Raw genomic sequence first — 15,517 nt, forward strand, 5'->3', positions numbered from 1 at the left:
AAGTTTTAAGTCTGTGCGGACTTTAACCAAGGTAAACTTTAACCTTCATAATCAATTATATAACCAGAAATTACTTATGTATTTATTTTATTCTTTTTATTTGTAAGTTATACAAGTAACTGTCTACCTAAGGTGCTAAGTGCTTTTGACATATGTTAAAAAGCCAGGCATACAAATAACCCCCCGCCCCATCCAACCACTCCCTCAGCAACCTTTCCTCACAACCAAAAATGGAAAATTAAATCCATGACAATATCGGAAAGTGGAGCTAGTCATTATCCTTATGAAGCAGGTAAAGGCATCAAGAAAAAAATGCTCATATAAATTAAATATTGGTGTAAATTAATTGGAGGAAGTGTGAGAGTTTTCCTGATATGCCAAAAACTGTCTTTTCCTGACTACATGGAAACCCATCTTTGCTGGTTTACCAGTGGAACCTTATCTCATCTCCTTCTATTCTATTCCATTCCATGAAGGTTCTTATACCATATTCATCACTGTAGTATCTGAGTACCTTTCAGAAGCGCATTAAGCAACATGACTAACAGCTGTCACATGTTGTTTGTTCTCTCATCCTCTCCCCCGGGGGAGAAGCAAGTGCAGTGGAGTGTCTTGTTTTGGTAGATTGTTATAAATTTAATTTTATTTCAAATATACATGTTGCTATTACGGCTGCCAAGCGATTAAAAAAATTAGTCGCAATTACATGCCAGATGTGCTAAAGATTCATATGTCCCTTCATGCTTCCAACTTCATGTCCTCTGGAATGATGATGACGGGTTCTGCTTGATAACAATTCAAAGCAGTGTGAATCGATGCATGTTCATTTTCACTATCTGAGTCAGATGCCACCAGCAGAAGGTTGATTTTCTTTTTTGGTGGTTCGGGTTCTGTAGTGTCCACATCTGAATATTGCTCTTTTAAGACTTCTGAAAGCATGCTCCAGACCTCGTCCCTCTCAGATTTTTGATGGTGCTTCAGATCAGGGCCGGCTCCAGAGCCCAGCGGGGCAAGCACCCGCCTGGGGCGGCCCTTTCCCGGGGGGGGTGGCAGGCTGGGCCGGCGGACCTGCCGCAGTCATGCCTGCGGGAGGTCCACCGGAGCCCCGGGAGCAGCGGACCTGCCGCAGCCATGACTGCGGAGGGGACGCTCGGCCGGCGGCTCCAGTGGACCTCCCGCAGGCGTGACTGCGGACGGTTCGCTGGTCCCGCGGCTCGGCTGGACCTCCCGCAGGCGTGCCTGCGGTAGCTCAACCGGAGCCGCCGGACCAGCGAACCGCCCGCAGCTGCGGGAGGTCCAGCTGAGCCGCGCGACCAGCGGACCCTCCGCAGTCATGCCCGCGGGAGGTCCGCTGCTCCCGCGGCTCGGGGGCGCCTCCCGGGCATGACTGCTTGGGGCGGCCAAATTTGTAGAGCCGCCCCTGCTTCAGATTCTTAAACCTTGGGTGGAGTGCTGTAGCTATTTTTAGAAATCTCATATTGGTACCTTCTTTGCGTTTTGTCAAACCTGTTGTGAAAGTGTTCTTAAAATGAACATGTGCTGGGTCATCATCTGAGACTGCTATAACATGAAATGCAGGTAAAACAGAGTAGGAGACATACAATTCTCCCCCAAGAAGTTCAGTCACAAATTTAATTAATGCATTATTTTTTTAATGAGCATCATCAGCATGGAAGCATGTCCTCTGGAATGGTGGCCAAAGCATGAAGGGGCATACGAATATTTAGCATATCTGGCACGTAAATACCTTGTAATGCTGGCTACAAAAGTCCCATGTGAATGCCTGTTCTCACTTTCTGGTGACATTTTAAATAAGAAGTGGGTAGCATTATCTCCTGTAAATGTAAACAAACTTTTTGTCTTAGTGACTGGCTGAACAAGAAATAGGACGGAGTGGACTTATAGGCTCTAAAGTTTTACACTGTTTTGGTTTTGAGTGAAGTTATGTAACAATAAAAAAATCTATGTTTGTAAGTTGCACTTTCATGATAAAGAGATTGCACTACAGTGCTTGTTTGAGAAAATACTGTTTCTTGTATCATTTTTACAATGCAAATATTTGTAATAAAAAATAATAATATAAAGTGTACACTTTGTATTATGTGTTGTAATTGAAATCAATATATTTGAAAATGTAGAAAAACATCCAAAAGTATTTAATAAATTTCATTTGGTATTCTATTGTTTATCAGTGTGATTAAAAATGTGATTAATCACGATTCATTAATTAAATTGAGATTAATTTTTTTGAGCTAATCGCATGAGTTAACTGCAATTAATCGATAGCCCTAGTTGCTTTGTATTTATGTTACAGAAGGCAGGATCAAAGAAATGCTCCTTGCAATTAGAACAGAAGGAGGTAAGCTTTTCGATGATCCTTAGCCCTTGACTACAATTGAGAATCTATTTCGTTTATCTTTATTTCCATCATCTTGCTGAAGAAAGATGAGTTACAGTCCCTGATCCAATGCACCTTGAAATCAATGGAAATCCTGCCTCTGACTTCAAAAAATGATGGGTCAAGCCCTTACACACTTGTAGCTCTCTCCTGCCATCAGACCTTTATTTTGTGATTATTTGGTAGACATCTTTACACAACATTTATAATTTCATTTCATTATATTTAGAGGCTCAAATTATTCATACAGTCAGGTTGCTTTCATTCAGTCAAAAAAAAATGTGAAGCACTCAAATGACTTTAAATCACACTAGAGTGGACATAGTGATTTAAAATTATTGGAGTGCTTCACATTTTTATGACCTCCTGAGTTTCGAAGTGATTAGGCTTCTGGGAAGGCATGGATTGGGGCACAGCAGGAAATAGGAGAATGTTTTTTTCATTTTCTGAGTGTTTGAATTTGGAAATAATTAGGGTTCGGAGTATGTCCACTCATTAAAAATGAATAGCAGGACTCTCCCAAAATAAAAAAATTAGATCATCCAAATTGTGGTAGTAACAGTACAAGTGCCTTAACGGAGAGGTAAGAGCAGGCCTTAGTTACTACAGTGATGGGCACTATAGAGAAAGAGTCATTTTCCCCCAGCACAGCCAAAATGTGGCCACTGGTGTAAGGAGAACAAGCTGTGGACTGGAGACCTCACACTGTGGACAGCATCAGTGGCTCCAGAGGGGCCATCTGGGTGTGGCAAAGAGGTAGACATGATTTTGCCTCCATGTTTGTAGGAACTGCTGCAGTCTGGGGAAGAGCTGGCTACACCACCATTAAGGGGAACCTCTCCTGTATCCATCACCCAGAAAGCATGTTATTGACAGCATAATGCCTCTAGAACCTGCCATTTGTGTGGCATGCTTCCTTTCTCTCCATCTTTCCAGCCACATTGCCGTTGTAGGAGGCATAACAGCCCTCATTTTAAGAGAATAAACTTTTTGATTTAAAGTAGTCCTCCAAAATAATAAATCACTTCAAATCATTTTATCTTGCCCTGTAATGTGCATGTATATATAACCATGACTCTCAATGCCTAAAACGGTTTTGCTTCTTTTCCTCACTATAAAATATTAGCAGGACAATTTTAGAAATCCAACTAATCAAGCATTTATTTATGTCGTACAACATGCACATTTGAATAGGCTCATTAATGCAGTGACATTTTTTAAGGAGTTTCCTTTAACAATGTTGTTAGATACAGGCCACACTGAAGATTTTATTTTCTTCTTCTTACAGCAGTTTCATCATCACTGTGGTGTATTTATTCCTGGAATTTCTCACCTTGTTTTCAGTATCACGTGATTGTGCAACATCTGCTCCGCATCTCAAACATGATCAGAGTACATGCATCTGTGGCAGTGGGCTAATGACTCACAGCACAACTCAGAAAACTGGCTTGTTTTCTGAGAAGCTACATCTTCATTTTAATTACTAAGAAGTGACACATTACTTGCTACTAACACAGACAGAGTGGAATTCACAGGGTACAAAGAAAGGAGCAATGATTGTATTCATTTTCAGGGATAAAGTGAATTTATGGCACAGTGCCCTGAGATAAATTTTCACAAGTGTCTTAGGCACTTAGCAGGCTTTCAGTGAGATGTAGGCTATTAAGTGCCTATGCAAAATAAATGGGATTTAGACTCCTAGGCCTAGATCCTTAAAGGTATTTAGGCACCAAACTCCCACTAAAATCAATGGGAATTAGGTGCTTCAAAAACCTTTGTGGACCTCACACTCCAAACTCCTCAGCCCTACCCTCCAGCCCTCCTGCTCTCCACACCCACCATCCCTAGCCCCAACCCAGAGCCCTCACCCCCATCTGAAGCCCAAACCCCAACCTCCTGCCCTAGCCCAGTGAAAATGAGTGAGGGTAGGGGAGAGCAAGCGATGGAGAGAGGGGAGATGGAGGGAGCGGGGCCAGGGCCTCAAAGAAGGGGCAGGGGTGAGGCAAGGGTGTTCAGTTTTCTGCAATCAGAAAGTTGGCAACCCTACCTGTGAACTCTTACTTGCATAAGCAAGCCTGAGTGGCTTCAACTGCACTAGCTGAGCATTGCTCATGTGAACAGAAGTTTGCAGGGTTGGTCCCTTTTATAGTCACAGTAACAAGGTACAATTAAGAAAATTGAGGTATGCCTAAACTGGCGCTGGAGGTATAAATTCCTGCTTGAGGAGACATACTTGTGCTAGCTCTCATCGAGCTAGCGTGCTAAAAATAGAAATGTCGCCACAGTGGCACAAGCAGGATCCTAACCAAGACGCTAGGAATATACGTCGGTGGCTAGTCTCTCATTTTGCTTGCACCACGGCAGCCACACTTCTATTCTTAGTGCATTAGCTTGATCACAGCTAGTGCAGTTCTGTCTTCTTGAGCTGGATTTTACACCTCCAGGTTGAAGTATATATTCCTCAGTTTCCTTCTCCCTGTGGCACATAAAGTTCATAAACCAACACACGTAAATGCTGAAATCAGGAAAAGGGATCATGTAAACATTAGCTGGATTTTTTCCTTTATCCATTAAACTGGCTTTTGTAGACATCACAAACCAAATTTTGCTCTGATTTACTCCACTGACTGCAATGACATTTACATAGGCATAAGTGGGCAGAACTGAGCCTGCTCATTTAAAATTGCTGGACTGTTCTCCTTCACATGCTTTATAGCGCCAAATTATCATGATTAAGGCTACAATTTAATCATGGGTATTTTAGTAAAAGTCATGGACAGGTCATGGGCAAAAAACAAAAAAATCATGGCCTGTGACCTATCCATGTCTTCTACCATAAATACGCCTGATAGAATGTTTGTTGCTGGTGGTTTTATTTTTTGGGGTTTTTTTGGGAGCCAGGGGGAAAAGAGAGAGAGACTTCTGCTAGGGAGGTTCCTGGAGCCAGCTGCATTGGCCGCTGCTCAGGCAGTCCTCGGGGCAAGCTGCTCGGGTGCTCCCAGGGGCCCGCAGCCCACGGCGCCAGAGCAGCAGCCAGTGAGGCTGGGTCAGGGGCTGGGACCACTCCAGCAGTGGCTGATGTGGCTGGCTGCAAAGCCACTCCAGCAGCGGCCGGTGTGGTTGTCCCCATGGCCAGCTGCTTGGGCGGCCCTGGGGTCAGTCACACTGGCCGCTGCAGAAGTCATGGAGGTTGCAGGAAGTCATGGATTCCATGACTTCTGCAACTTCTGTGACAAACACGGAGCCCTAATCATAATCCATCACCTGAACTGCAATGTCTGTGCAGAATCATCTGTTGGTCCATACACAGCACACCAGTAATTGCCTGCACAAGTACTTAATTCCCAAGCAGAATTTCATGTTTGCAGATGCAATTTTAGAACCAGGTTTTAAAAAAAATGGCACACAACATTGGAGGCCAATATTCTTTTTTTCCATTTGCCTCAGACTATTGCATATAAGTACTGAAAGAAATAGGATTAAAAACCAAAGGTGAGTTTTTTTAAATCCACTTAGGGTGTTGGGACATTCAATTCCCATTAATATTAACTAATTACATTTTAATGAGGATTAAATGACCAGATCCCTTCAGCAGCCCTGAAAATTTCAGCGAAGAGTAGGAACCCTAAAAGCATTAGAACATGATATCTTTGTAATATGTGAGTTACATTTCAATCCACGGCTGAGGCTGAATCCAGCTGTTTTCATTTTTTTAATTTAACATTTATGCAAGAAGATTGCTTACAAAAATAAAACTACTGGAACTGCCTGAAGTTACACTTTTTGTGGCTTTGATAAGTAAAATGATCGGTCTCTGAAGTGTATGATTTCAGACCCAAAGGTCAAAAAAGTCACTTAGGTTGCCAATGTTAACAAAAATTAGTGGAATAATAAAAAAAAATTAAGTGAATTTCCCCCTCCCCGTTTCTCCTCCGCTACTGCTTTATTTCCCTAGGAGTCCTGCCAGGTTAAGAAGACATAATACACCTCCAAAAATTACTAGTACAGTAGCAAGAGAATCCTTCCTTAGAAACAAAAAATTTTTCTTATCACAGAAGAAAGCAAAACACTTACCAGGCATAACCACGAGGTAGGAAATTTTAACATCAATCAATCCCCCTGCTTCTATTCCCCTTTTTGAACATTTTGATCAGGTTCAAACTGCAGACCTCTATATGGAGCTTTACTATGGCACCCCCCAGGAGGAGGGGAAAAAAGCTATGGCGTTAATACATTTAAATCAGTATTTCCTAACTTGGGGAGAGGCCTTCGCAGGAAGGCATACTAATGCACACGGGAAGGGAAAACTACATGACTTTGGATCCACTCTGACCATCTCCCTCACCACAAACATACTGCCATTCATAAACCACTAGGCAGCTCCTTGAAAGCCACCCACCATCCATTCCTGCTCCTACAGTGGTTTGTAATGCAACTTGCCATGGGAGTAATTCACATGCATAGGATAGAAATATGCCAATCTAAGCTTTGCTCTGTGACACTGAGCTCGGCTGCAAGAACACAAGGGTCTCAGGTACACAGAACCATCTATGAATGCCTTCCATCTTGAGAGCTGTATGTAGCTTTCTAGTAAGTGCAGGCAGGAAAGAGAATCAGTTAAAAAAGAAAAAGAAAAAAACACAAGAATTAAAAAAATGAAGAAAAAACCACAACAGAAAAAAAGAGTAGGAGAGTAGGACTTGTTATAATAGACCACATCAGGGGCCATCTAGTCCAGTGTTCTGTCTCTGACACTGGCCATTAACTGGTGCTTCAGAGGACGGTTCAAGTAACCATGAAGTGGACAGTTAAGTAATAACCTGCCACAGGGGAAGGCTGGTGGGAACCACTACTGTAAGTGAAGGTATTTGATGACTTCCAATGGTAAATCCAGATCTGGGAGGATTAAAGGGAAACAGTGGGATGAGGAGGTGGGGTGACATGGGGGTGGGTTGGGGGGGAGAAGGGGAGGAACATAAAATCCAAAACCAAAGGAAAACAAGTATGAACATTTCCATAATAAAAGTTGCACTGATCTGTGATTCAGTAACTGGTGCACTAGAACTCAAGTCCTAACTAGGTGATTACTCAGCTTTTACTCAGCCCTCACTCATGCAAACTCCCATTGAAGCAAAAGGTAGCTTGCCTGAAGCGCCTTATAATTAAACCCTTTGTCTTTACATAATATTATTTCCTAAAATTATGAAGGGAACAAAATCCTTCTTCTGTACCTTTATAGTATCCGTAGGCACGCCAGGCTCCGGAACTTTATCCAAGTAAGTGGTCAAGTCTTGATCGACATGTTCAAACACTAGTGTTAGTTTGGTCTCTCTGTCTGTTCGTGACACTGTGCATACATCAAATAACCTGAGAGGAGGAAAAGGAAAGAGGAGATAAGTTCACGGAAACCAGTGAAGCAGTACCTTGCAGCTCACACATGTATGCTTCCATTTGCTGTAAAATGTGGAGCAAAGAAAGAACTTTCCAAAGCCGGGACAGTCTGTGAGCTCTTGATGATTCAAGTGAAGATCAATTATTTGTAACATCACATTAAAATTTCATGTTTGGATTCTGAAATCACAAGTATTACAACTTCACAGCATGATCAAAGAGTAGTTGTTAGGTGAGGAGATGATCAATTCTGATCTAGGCACAACTACCGTTAACAGAATACAGAAAATGATTTGATTTTGTATACATGTTCTCTGCCTCCTGCCACGTTTGCTCCCCTTTCATTCTTCTTCAAGAGGAAATAAGTCAATAGTGACTTTTTTGAGAAACAAAGAAGCTGACTGCTTTTATGCACCTATTAATTTCTTCTCACACCCCTCCAACGTACACCATTACATAATTTGTCACTCAGTTTAGATCACATTCTCCTTCTCCTCTGGTTTACAGAAACAGTATTTTTGCATTGATTAATCTTGTAAATTACTAAAACCAGGCGTCAGGAAATTGAGTTTATAAAAAACTTTTAATACAAAATACAGCTGCTAAGATATTCTTCCTTTCTAATCATTCTAAACACATTACTCTCTTATTTAAATCCCTCTGGTTTCTCACTCTCTTTCATCATCAGGTTCAAAGTTTCTTCCCCTCACAGCTCTCACCCTTCTTACTTGTCTACTCTTGTTTCTTAGGCCTGCGCTACACTAGCGGCGGGTTCAAACTAAGATATGCAACTTCAGTTACGCTATTCACGTAGCTGAAGTTGAAGTATCTTAGTTTGACTTACCTGGCCATCCTCATGGCGGCGAGTCGACTGTCGCGGCTCCCTCTTCAACTCTACTTACTCCTCCTGCCGAGGTGGAGTACCGGTGTCGATTCAGGGATCAATTTATTGTGTCTAGATAAGACGCGATAAATCGATCCCCGATACATCGAACACTACCCGCCAATTCAGCGGGTAGTATAGATGTACTCTTACTGATATGCCTCCCAGCTCCTCTAGCCAGTGATCTATGTCTGCCTGTTTCTCGCACACATTTCTGTGCCTCCTTATATGGAATTCCTTCTGTATGGAATGCCCCCCTCTAAATGATATGGAGGGTGACTGCTTTCTCTTCTGTCAAACCCTTCCTCAGGGGCTTCCTCTGCCACAATCTCATGGGGAAATTATCTAATTACTGAAGGCTTTCAAATGAGATGGGGTTATCTGATGTTATTTTTTTAAATTATTTTTTCAAAATTACAAGTGTTATTTTAAAAAGTACAGATTTGATTGCCTTCCTGTGTGAAACATGAAACAAAATCAGTCAATATATTTATCAATTAATAGTAGATTTTTTTTCTAAAATACACGTAATTGCTATTCTTGAGAAAAAGAATATGTAGTTTGATAGAAAACTGATGACACTATTTTGAGATTAGTGGTGAAAATTTTTTTATTTTGGGACAAAGTTAAGATTGTAGTGATAAAAAATGCATTTATTTTATACCCAATAAGAACAACACACTTGTTTATTGTAGGGGCAGTGTAAGATTAATGAAGTCCTTAATTATTAAATTTCCTTACTCTTAGATCCAGGACTACACTCCTGATATGCTGGTTCCACAGTAATGCCTACTGCACTAGGTCAGAGGTTCTCAAACTGGGGGAGGGGGTGCACCCCCTCTGGGTCACAGAATATATTCTGGGGTGTGTGAGGAGCTTTAGCAAAAAAATTAACTTACTGCACACATTCAGAGCTGGGTGGCGCCTGCTGGCTGGATGCCCAGCTCCGAAAGCATCGCTGCTGATAGACAAGGGTGGTAATACCATACCATGCCATCCTTACTTCTCCACTGCTGCTGGCGGCGGCACTGCCTTAAGCTAGGAGCCTGTGGATGGCTGGAAAGTGGTGGTTGCTGACTGGGTGGTGGGATGTAAACTACTCCAGACACAAAGAAGCGGGGCATTATCAAATAAGTTTGAGAACCACTGGACTAAGCCACAGTGCCTCCCTCCTAGTCACTGAAGTTATGCCATCTGAAAAATATGGGTAAGAAAAATGCTTTGCACTTATTTAGTGTTTTTTCATATGTAGATCTCAAAATATTTTATAAAGGTGGTTAAGCATTATTATCTCCATTTTACAGCTGGCCTAAGTTCAAAGATTTGAACCAATATGTAAGAGAGGCAATGTGCGCTACTGGATGCTCTTATGGGTCTACCACTTCAGGGTTTTGGCCCCAGCTTTAATAAATATTGCCTACAATCTCTGGCTAGTCACTTAAACTTGGCTTCTTAGTTATTCCATTTGGAAAATGGATGTCTTAGGCCAAAGATACATTTTGATGACGAATAATTTTAACACAACCAAGAGTTTCATTTCCGTTCACTTCTGAATAGTAGTCCTGGCTTGTTCACAGATAAACACTGAAAATTCTCTCTGTGATACCCTTTATACCCCCTAACAGCTTTAATGACAAAAGATCATGTCTCATTTTCAAATATTGGCAATTTCTTAAATTGTTATTGTGCTTGAAAACTGCCTATTGCATGAGTCAGTGTAAAAATCTGTTTCACATTTTGTAGTGTATTAGGATTTTGTTGGGGAAATCAAAGGACACAAAGAAACATCAGAGGTTTTGTAACAATTTCTCCTTCTTTTATGGTTTCAAGAAGTTCCTACTCCATTTAAGTAAAATGTTCAGAAAACCTTCTAGTTGACAATAAGACTTAAAACTAAAAATGAGCAAAAGGCTTCTTTACTGGAGTTGCAAGGAAAATCAAAATTGGCTTTATAATGGGACCGTGGAGGTTATCCACTCTCCATAACCAAACTTACATGTGAAGAATGGACATTACTGTCTTGGTTCTACAGCTCTAATAACCCAGACCTCCATCATTGGAGCTCAAGGGATATTGTTGGTAACAGTTCATTAAAGAAAAATCATTATGTGCTTTCTAAGCTCACTAGCCAATAGAGGGAACATATTCTCTCACAAATATATAGAGTCAAATCCTCAGCTAGTGTAAATAAGTGTAGCTCAGCTGACATCAATGGAACAACACCAGTTTATACCAGCTGAGGATATGGCCTTTTGTGCCCAATTCTGTTCTAACTATAGACAATGGCAAAATACCTCTTTCGACATCCATCAGATCAGAATTGTGCCCCAAAAGACCCACTACAAAAAACCTTAATGTAAATAGGTGTTTTTTTAGCAAAGTTATTAAATACAGCTAGCACATGAGTGTCCAAGGAGATTGAACTGTCTGGTAAATTTGAAAGAATAGTAACAAGTGGTTCTGAATTGGAAGAAGACAAAGAAACAGGGAAAAGTTCATATTTTAAATCAGGGGGGGTGATTTTTAAATGACCTACAATTTAAACATAATTTTGATTTTTTTTATATTCTACTTTGTTTTCACAACAAATATGGCAATTTTTAGATCAGAGTATTTTCTGAGCCAAACTTATATGGGCTGCAGAATCGAAGCTTGGTGCAATTTTAACAGAGAGAGGCTCTGCCTCTCCATAAGAACCTTATTTTGACCTAATTAATCAAATGAATAAACATTCATCAGATGAACATGAGAACATATATTTATGGGGCTGATATTGGCTACAGCAGCAAAAGCCCTGGAACAAATATTATTCTCTTTATAATTCCCTTAATGGGGCAATATAAAGAAGATGGATGCCTCTGTATAGAAAATAAGTTTTGTGAAAAGTCACTAACCGTTCTGAAAAGCAAAATTCCCTGGTATTTGGCTGGAGGTTAATAATCTGTAATATATTTATATGAATCAATGTGGAATGTAGACGGACTGCCTATAACCCCAACACATGCAAACAGAGAGGAGCCAGACAGGTCTGAACATCTGAACATAAACACTGGAAAATATTTCCAACTGTATGATTCCTTTGTGTTTGCTTACATTTACTTAAAAAAAATTAAAACACCTTTTTTTGCCAGGTATTTAATACATTGGCAGAACTTCCCTTTCAACCATTGAAGGGTTGTAATTCAGTTTGTTTGGTTTTTTTTAAACAAGATTTCACTGTGTCAGATGTAGAAGTAATGTATATTACTACAAGCTTCCTTTAGAGGGAAAATCAAATACCAATATTCCGTTTCATTTTTACCAATTGTATTTAATTTGATCCTGGTTTTCAAAATGCATGTTAATAGGTACTCGGCTAAGTTTAAGAACTGTAAGAATGAGGGGCAATGCTGTTTGTCTATTAATCACTGTATGGAGTAATAATAATGCTAATATCTTGCACTTCTATGCCACCTTTCATCTGAGGATCTCAAAGAGCTTTACAGTTAATTAAATAAGACTAAAATCCCACCCACATCCCAGCTGAAGGCAGTAAAGAGGATATAATTATCTCTGCAAACGACAAATGCTTCCTAAATAGAAAATTTTAAGCAGAGCTTGTTTAAGTCTTTGATACTATAAAAAAATTACATCTAGCATTGCCTGTGTTAATTACCACTGGAAGAAGATAGCTAGCACAAGGTACACCCTCTTGCTTGATAGCTCCCCTATTGATGAGATAACCTCAATACAAATTATACCTTTCTATATTCATTGTGAGAAAAGCATCCTTATGTAATTCCATAACAGTTGCCTTCTATGGTTAGGATTAACTCTGCCATCTAAACTGTAATTCTTTCAGGCCATTTCCTGCTTATTTTTTCTATTTGACTGGTTACACAGCATCTCTGGCACAGGGCTACAGCTCACAGCCTTTTATTTAAAAGGTTACATTGTGTCCATAGAACTCAGTGGAGTAAATCCAGATAAATTAATACAGGATTTCCATACTGAAAACTTTGTAAACACAAACCCTGCCCTTCTATTGTACTTATAAAAGAACCCTTTTCATTATTTGCAATGCCTAAATCTAAGATCCACTACAGGAAGTCCTGCAAGTATTTAACAAGCACTTTGGCTGGAAACGGTTGAAGCGCTGATGTGCAGATCTGAATTAGAACACTATGAAATACTAGATGCCTACTGCAGACTTGCTTTTCAATGGAGTCAACTTTTGGAGTTAACAGTACCACCTAGGAAAGATTTATCAGCTATGAACACACATACAGCTCTATTTTCAATTTTTATATTACATTATGTGCGTATTTTCTGTATCACTACACAGAGGCATATTTGTCTTTTTCTCTGTTTTTTGCTCTGAAAATGTAAAAATTAGAATGTATAGTTTTGCAGTTCTTCTACCACAGATTACATACACTATAGGGTGAAGGGAAACCCTCACACTCCTCTTATACCATTTTACCACAAGATCCAACTTTGCAAGTGTAATCTTAATTCATCTTTATTCTGCAACCTATACATAGGAATTGTAAATTGTCTTAAAAAGGAGAAGACCTATTTTATCATTTCAGCTGAAAACTGCTGCTTCTGCTCTGACTGGTACGAATATGGTAGCTGCTGCTGGACTTACTTTTTGCCTTCTCTGTTGTGGGTTAAGCCATACAATGTTGGGAAAGTGTAACCAACATTTTCTCACGAGCATCAAGAACTACTGGTGATGGAGGTCAATAGACACTTCAGTGAGAATCACCCGCATGAATCTGGTGCACAGGTGAGGACACCTGCCCCTGAAAACTTTAAAATCCTTGAACACAATCAGTTCTCCTGGCTCCTGTCAGGCATATATTGAAGTACAAGTGGCAAACTACCTAAAGCATAGCTAAAAGGAAGATGGAAACACAGAATCTCATTGGAAAAGCATTTGAGGGACTGTTTACATTATATATATTGCAGTAGTGCATAGGAGCCCCACTCATTGCGCTACATGCTATACAAGCACAGAACAATACGAAAAGTTCCTGCTCCAAAGACTATGCAATCTAACGTCACGGAATTATTCTCATTATTTGGAAAGAATAACTCCAAGGACACTTCATTCTTAGCTTATATATGGTAAAGAAAGAAACATGGAGCCATAACACGAATGAGAGAAACATTTCAGAAGAGGGATGGGAGGTAAGTAGTGGTGTGTTAATAGAATGCATTTTGGAGACTTCACAAATCTGGATTAAGTCACAAACGGAAAGAGCTTTATGGTCTCAACCTAACTCCTAAAGATATTTGTCCACATGGAAAAAACCTCATGCAATTTACGTATGATTGGCATTGTTTGCACAGGACCACCACAAGACTGGAATACCAAGAGTATTACAATGCATGATTGAGGTTTATTGACAAATATGTGTGATGAAACCTGAATAGCTTCTGCTTTCACTACATTTAGCTCAAGTTAGTTCTATGAGTCTCTAACACCTGGTATCTAACCAAGATGAAAAAAAATATGACAGTCAGGCACCCATTGATCCCAACTGTCAGCAGAAGCCTTAGATTGCCTCCTCTTCTGTAATATGGTAGCTAGTCAGTTTGCAAAAGCTTACTCTTAGCCAACAATAACCCCTTCACACCACACAAGTATTTTAATATGTACTTTTAAATAACCAATTTTCTTTATACCTCTGTGAGGCAAAAGCTGAATTTTAATATAAGCTATGTTTTCTCTTTTTTTAAAATAGAATATGATTCTGCTAACAGACATCAACCTCCTCTTGGAATCAGATATAAGAAGCTTATTGTAGTAAAGGATCTTATGCCTGAAAAAGAGTACTATATAGCTGGACAGGAGAATTAGAGCAGTGTGCAGTGCAAAAGCCATGCTCAACAGAGCAAGCAAGCATGTGATTGAACAGAAGTGAAGTAGAAGCATCATACTCTAATATGTTTTAGAGTCCTTTCTCCTTTCCCACTACATGCTGCTTTGTCTCAGTATTTGATGTTCACTTCCCCTAGTAAATGGTAACCAACTCCTCCATACCTTTGAATCAGTTTATATCTCAAAAGGTTCAGTATCCTTGTCCAAAGGAACTGAACATACAGTGATGGGGAGAATACAAAAACAGAGGAAGGGAAGCCCCAAATGTATGGTCTCCCACATCTCATCTTTGTCATAAATTTTTTTAAAGCACCTGAGTGACCTTAGGAGTCTATGTCCCATTTTCAAAAGTAATGTAGGCACTTAGGCCCAGACTTTTAAAGGTATTTAGGTGTTTGCACCCTCAGCATTGCAATGCCTAACTGATTTAGGAACCCACGTCTCATCTTCAATATAGGCACTTGAGCCTACATCCAACTGACTGTCAATGGGAGTTTAGTGCCTAAGTGTCTAAATCGCTTTTGAAAACGAGACATACATATTGCTGTGCTGAATGTAACCATGCCTAAATACCTTTAAAAATGTGGATCTTAAGACCCCAGGTCTCAATGCAAATCAAATGGACTTAAGCACCTAAGTGCCTAAGTCACTTTTGAAAATGGGACTTGGGTGCTTTTGAACATTTTACCCTTGACCCCTTTATTTTCTGCTGCTCCACCTTAAGACTTGCATTTTGGAGAAGATTGAGGTAGGAATGATTTCCTCTCTCCCAACTCATTCATAAGAGTCTTGGAGCTCTTACAGGTGTGGATCACAAAAGAATGGAACAACACCCCATAAGATATAATCAGGGGCGGCTCTAGACATTTTGCCCCAAGCAGGGCGGCACGCCGCGGGACCAGCCGACCCTCCACCGAAGCCGCACGGGACCAGCCGACTCTCCGCAGGCATGCCTGCGGGAGGTCCACCAGAGACG

The 15,517-nt window shown here is 40.4% G+C and overlaps 1 protein-coding gene across 3 annotated transcripts in view; it reads right to left on the bottom strand.

Annotated features, from left to right (window-relative positions):
* CDK6 (cyclin dependent kinase 6) overlaps positions 1-15,517 on the bottom strand; it is a 177,556-nt gene that overhangs the window by 120,590 nt on the left and 41,449 nt on the right. For all 3 annotated transcript variants that reach the window (XM_039522421.1, XM_039522422.1, XM_039522423.1), the window contains one exon: positions 7,630-7,765. In XM_039522421.1, coding sequence (XP_039378355.1) covers positions 7,630-7,765 — 136 coding nt within the window. The remainder of the gene's footprint in view (positions 1-7,629; positions 7,766-15,517) is intronic.

The sequence above is a fragment of the Mauremys reevesii genome, linkage group 2, assembly GCF_016161935.1.
Source record: "Mauremys reevesii isolate NIE-2019 linkage group 2, ASM1616193v1, whole genome shotgun sequence".
NCBI lineage: Eukaryota > Metazoa > Chordata > Testudines > Geoemydidae > Mauremys > Mauremys reevesii.